Here is a 5,833-nt window from a genome sequence, read left to right as displayed (position 1 = left end):
CACTCTCTCTCTCGGCTTTTGTTTAATATCCATCTGCCTTGGTGCTCTTGAAGCGGCGGTGATGAAATCCTGGCAACGGAGGGGCGCCAGCGAATAAATCCGTGGATGGTTGGATGCTGCTTGCTAGGCTTGAAACTGTGACACCAACCAGCTCGGGACCGAGATAAGGTACCTAAAGCATCTACACATTAGTAGTACTACTACTATGTAGTAAGACAGCAAGTAGTACTAATAGCTGTGATGCTATTCTTGGTTCATGGAATGGAAAAAAACACGCGGTTTTCCATTCATGTGCCATTGATCTTCCTTATGATCTACCTGTCTAATCGTTCTTTTAGAGCGTAATTCTTTGCTGTGGCGCGTCTTAGATCCGGGGTATTACGAGTTGCTCCATTTTGTGACGAAACAGCACTCGAGATTGATACTACTACATGTGCTTCGTTAGGTAGGTAACGTAAGATCTGCCGGGCGCTTTCTGTAGTCATCTTGACTAGCAGTACTCTCCGGAGTAATTCGTATCGTACTTGAGCTCCTTCTCGCTTGACCTCGAACTTGCAAGAAGTTGGTCACGATAACCAAGAAAACAACATATCCTTCCAAGGGGTTGCAGTAACCAATGAGAAAGGGCAATATGCATCAGCGCCCAAACAAGCCACACACACACATTATCATCTATCACTAGATCACTCCACGAGTCCAGGCAAGCAAAGATGGCGTCTTCTGTCTCTCTTTGTCGTCCCCGAGCTTCCCGGACATTGAATGAAGTCGAGACTTTTCTTCTTCTTTTTTTCGGCTCTCCAATCGCGAGAGGCAATTGGAGAGAGGACAAGGATCTTTAAGGGGGGGGGAAAGGGCGGCAAGGCTAGCATAACAAAGCAAAAAGCAAGGAAAGCAAGGAAACGGGAAAAAGGTTGCAAGGGGCGGACGAGACCTACTCGGGGACTAGGCCGGGTCTACTTTCAGGTTTTTTTTTTTTTTTTTTTTTTTTTTTGGTTTGTTGCTTGTAAGATAACTCATTAGCGTTCCATCATAATAATGACTGTCTTCCTGTTTTGTTTTGTTCTGGGCTGGCCCAATCCATTGAGCTGGGTCGGGAGACGTGGCTCGACCTGGGTTTGTTGTGGCTGGGGTTGATTGGTTGTGAGGTTCTTGTTGGTGAGGAGAGAGGTTGGCGTTCCTGGGCAATGTGTTGATTGCTGGAGTGTTTTGACGATGACAACTTGCAGATTTCGCTTTGGGGGGGGACTGCATCACGGGTTTCCTGTTTTGTTGGAGGTTGGGAATGGTGTTTGATCTAGTAGTTGTCTAGAGTGTTCCATATTCATGCACTCCTGTTTTGGAGACTTTGAATCGAAGGGATTTGAATAAGCGCCGGTATGGGCTGTGAAGGATCGTATCGCGCTGATTGTAGCTGGAGTTGTGCAAAGTTCATGGGATTGAGTGCCCATGTTGCAGAACAGGGAGGCTTAATTGCGGGGGGAAAGCCTGCATATTCAAAAGGAGCTCGCTCAATCTGCAGCCGATTTCAAAAGACAGGAAGGGTGTGCGGTTATATCGGGATATGCTAAGACATGTAAGAGGCTGTGAAAAGTCTGAGACATGTTTTTGTCTCTCTGTCCCTTGCGTGTTGTTGCTCATTATAGTAGTATGCAGTGTTGTAGGCTTGTACTTGAGGGAGGGGACATGTATGAGGCTGCGTGCTGATAGATAAGCCTTGCGAGGATGGATGACTAGTACTACCTATATGAGATGTTGCTTCCATCTATATGTTATATATATAACGTTATCTGGATTTTGAGCATGATATTGAATGCCTTTTGGCTTGAATGAGAGACTTTGGTCATTTTGGGGAGAAGATGCCCTTGAGAGTGAGCAGCTTGTACTGTTTCATACTCCGTAATGGTACGATAGATCATGACCAGTGCCGATGTCTTGGTCACACTGAACCTCAAGCGTGTGAACTCGAAGGAATGATTCAGTGGCGCGTCTTGCACGCGATGGAATTTGGGCAAATACAGTAGTAGTAGTACTATATTGCTGGTTTGAGACTCTGATGGCAAGGGTTCCTGGACTCTGCGGTACCTCTGACTTGGATTCTGGGGGGGGGGGGCCCGGCAGGTGGCTGAGACGAAGAACAATGGCCATGGAAGAGATGTTGGAGATGAACAAGAAACACCAGATGATGTTGGAATTGGCATTTACGCGTATGTTTGGCATGTGGATATGTTGGAGGCTGTAGAATACGTGTGTTTGTGGGCTTTGATCTTCTTTTTTTTTTCTTTCTTGATTCATGAGTGGACGGACTGGGTGGCGACGGGAGAGGAACTTGTTAGTAGGATCAAAATGTGCTTGATGTAGTGAGCATCAAGGAGTGTTGCCTACTTTTGTGATTGAGGGGGGGGGGGGAAGTGATGCTGAGCTTGAGCCCGTGCGTGTCTGGATGGGTTCGCCGCAATGTACAGGAAGTAAAAGTATGTGGATTGAGTGCCTAAGAAGGTAGGCAGCGGCTGGTGAAGAGGCGATCAGTCTTGGGCGTGTAGACGGTGCTCGAGGCAAGCCTTGGCATTGATGATGAGTTCTTGATGATGGAGACTTTGATGATGATGTGTACTCGCCCATGGATGCACATATTCCTCCTCGGCGTAGTAGTTTGTGGTGCTGTGTGACAATCTAATGAGTCTAGCACGAGTGAGGATCCTGATATATCGTTCTGGGATTTGGTCAGGTAGTTGAAATTGGCCTCTTTGGTGTTGCATCGATCATACATGGATGAACTCTGCTCCCCTATATCTCAAAGTTTTGCCTGTCGCTGTTCATTTATGTATTGGAAGCATGCTCGCCAGCTACTCACACGAAGCGTTCATGTAAACTTGGTACCGCACAACTCTTGAATCGTCTCTTGGGTGTATATCATCGAGTATCTTGCTTAGAGACTAGAGCCAATAATGTCGACATCGACTGCACAAGCAGTGGCTGCTGGGTTCTTAGAGACGACTCTATCTTGACCAAATATGATAGATACCTCAAACGAGTGGCATTGAAATGATGGGTGGACACCGACGGATCAATGAATGTCATTGTGCTCTTGACTTACATGAGAACCCCAAATATGCCCATCCTGTATGAGTACGACAGTCCCTGACAATCTTCCATGTCAGGCGAGAACAGTATCACGATAGGTGGGGGACATCTTCACTTCCATCCCCTGGCATGAGGTCGTCCACTAGCGAGCGGTTGAAATGGGTAGCAGTCTGATATGCTCGCATTGTTGAATGGGGAAATGGCGAACAGACAAGGGGAACACAGGGCCGGGGCACGGTCGTAACACTGGAGCACATTTTCCTCTCTATGGGAGAGCCGCTGCAGACAAGCTTCTGGACTGTCATTCTGTAGTTCAAGTTCCATTTAACGCCAACCCAGAAACACTAAGCGGGTATTCCTTCACGATTCGCCCGCCATATGTCGTGTATCATTTGTTTTCTTTTCTTTATATGCGCAATCCCTTCGAGTTGCGAGCCGCCGTGACCGGCGAATCCTGCTGATAGGATACACGAAAAAGAAAAAGCCCAGAGACCGAGTAACAAGACAGGCGCCAATTGTCGGAGTAATGAGGGAAAAAGGGGGGGGAGAAAAGAAAGAAGAAGAATTGGTTTGCCATAGCCTCAGTTCGTTTCGTTTCGAATCTCCATTTTCTGCAGTGTTCCGCGAATCTTCTCTGCCCACATACGTCAAAGAAAAAAAGGATCACAGATTGCTCCAAGAATTTGTCTGATGTTGTGTTTCTGTTTCCTGCACCGTTTCGGAGGGGGGGGGATAAAAGGGTTGGGAATTTGACGTCTTTTTTAATTGAATGCCTCAAAGCAAGGCGGTATGCTTTATCCTTGCCTCGACCAATGCAACCAAATGAGAACCGCCCTCACTACCAACTCCAATCCGAAATCCGGTTTTTTATATCGACGAGGGGTACAACATGACGCGAACGGAAGCACCGAAAGACTTTGAGGGAAGAGGCTTGGCGAACTTGGCGCGGACAACGCCAGAGTTACCTAAAAGTTCGAGAGCGTTAGTCGGATCGAGTTGCCGTCATAAAGCAAGCAGGCGGAGTTGATCATTACCGTGTGGTCGGGTAACCTTGCCCCAGATCACGCGGATCTTAGTGCCGCGGATCTCCTTCTGGCCACGGTAGACGAAGGCAACCTTCTTGCCGAGGTAGAAGCTGATTGAAAAGCAATGTCAGTATGGACGTTCCTCTCCCCCACTTCTCATCGTTCCGGCGTTCGCGCGACTGGGAAATAAACGTACTTGGCAGCGGCTGTGCTGTCAACACCCTCGATCTTGATCAGGCTGGTGCCAGGGTGGGTGATGTGACGAGAGCGCTGGTAGCTCAGGTGACGTCCCCTATGGTCATTGTCGTTAGCCCAAATTGTTCGCGATGGTCTGTCGGAGTTGCTCAAGCAGTCGAAGGTTTTCGAAAGTCAAGGGGAAACGCGCGTTTCGAGACACGAAGAAGCGGCTCTCGCTGGAACGGAAAAGGCGCCCGCTCTGCCCTTCGCCATCTCTCCTACGCCCTCTCCCTTTTCCCTCTCGGTGTTCGCTGCGATTTCGAGGTTCGCGATCGGAATGACTTACTTGACGTATACTGCCGGAAAGTTAGTACAATCAGCCGCCAATATCGCAAAGTCCAGCAACGAGGCAACTCACATCTGTGACCACTTTCGGAAGGCATCGTGTCTGTTGTGTAGCTTCCGCCCTCAAGTAACCGGGATACTAGGAGGTCTGGTGCTCGTCGTTTGTCGTGATGTCGAACTGAGGGCAACGGGGTGGATGCGATATGGTGTGTGGTGGCTCTAGCACGAAAATTTGAGCCCTGGGCATCACGTGGTGGCTTAGGGCATTTTTTGGTGACAAGCGATTGTGGCTGAAACGGCCGTGCACCGCCGCATGTGCTGCAACCGGGCTTATCGATAGCTTGCGATTCTTCTCCTACTATCAAGGTTCCATGACTAGCCGATTTGGGCAGAGCCTGCAATCTGACCACGGTCTTTGGACTGAAAGAGATGCTTTCTTTTCTCTGGAGATATCGACTGAGGCTATACTTCGGATTCTTCCGTCAATGCTGATGGAACTCGCGGATCTTTGTCCCGAGCTCTGAAGCATGAGTGGAAGGCCAAGCTCCGGGGAGTGCCCATGGGTTACCTACATGCATATCATTCAACAATAGGTAATCTGTTGCAGTTCATCGGCTCCCTGCTTGTATGTACATACATCTAAGTATGCGTGTACGGAACAGGATGCCGTGAATGCACTCGCTGCTCTCTTTCGTTCTTCTTCCATCGGATTTAATCATCATCAGTCAGGGTCCATGCTATTTGCCTCTCGGCGAAAACTACGTCATCGAGTCAAATGCGGGATGCAGACACTCAAATGCTCGACAGTACTTTGGACTATCACGCACCGTAATGGATCCTTCTAAACAGAGGAGACGGATATCTCAAACGTGCTAATGTTGCTACGGCCATTGTTCTCCAGGGCGGTGACAGGAAAGCCGGAGAGCGGAGGATGCGGCATGAAGACAGGACTACAGGTATATAGACCCTGGAAGGGCCGGTATCACAAATAGCAGCTACCTACCTACCTAGGTAGCTCGGGCAAAGTTTCCATCAATTCGCAAGAATCGCCGAGGCCACAGCTAGCCCGGCCCCGGGCAGTTCTCGGAAGATGCGGCGACTGATCAACCACAGGCCGTGTAAAAGTTCCCGGCTCTTGGGAGGGGTTCCTTGGGAGGGCCCAGCCGGGGCGAGCACGAATCCAGGCAGACACAAGATTACCAATC

General features: G+C 49.1%; 1 protein-coding gene across 1 annotated transcript; it reads right to left on the bottom strand.

Moving 5' to 3' along the window:
• Positions 1-3,387: 3,387 nt before the first annotated feature.
• TRIREDRAFT_120621 (uncharacterized protein) lies at positions 3,388-4,796 on the bottom strand. Its single transcript, XM_006963119.1, has 5 exons — positions 4,702-4,796; positions 4,630-4,639; positions 4,303-4,398; positions 4,116-4,216; positions 3,388-4,046 (listed from the first exon to the last, which is right to left on the bottom strand). The coding sequence occupies exons 1-5, from the start codon at positions 4,724-4,726 to the stop codon at positions 3,949-3,951; spliced, it is 330 nt and encodes a 109-aa protein (XP_006963181.1). The 5' UTR covers positions 4,727-4,796; the 3' UTR covers positions 3,388-3,948.
• Between the last annotated feature and the right edge of the window lie 1,037 nt (positions 4,797-5,833).

This window comes from Trichoderma reesei (genome assembly GCF_000167675.1).
Source record: "Trichoderma reesei QM6a unplaced genomic scaffold TRIREscaffold_4, whole genome shotgun sequence".
NCBI classification, from domain to species: domain Eukaryota; kingdom Fungi; phylum Ascomycota; class Sordariomycetes; order Hypocreales; family Hypocreaceae; genus Trichoderma; species Trichoderma reesei.
This window is presented reverse-complemented; position numbering and strand designations above follow the sequence as displayed.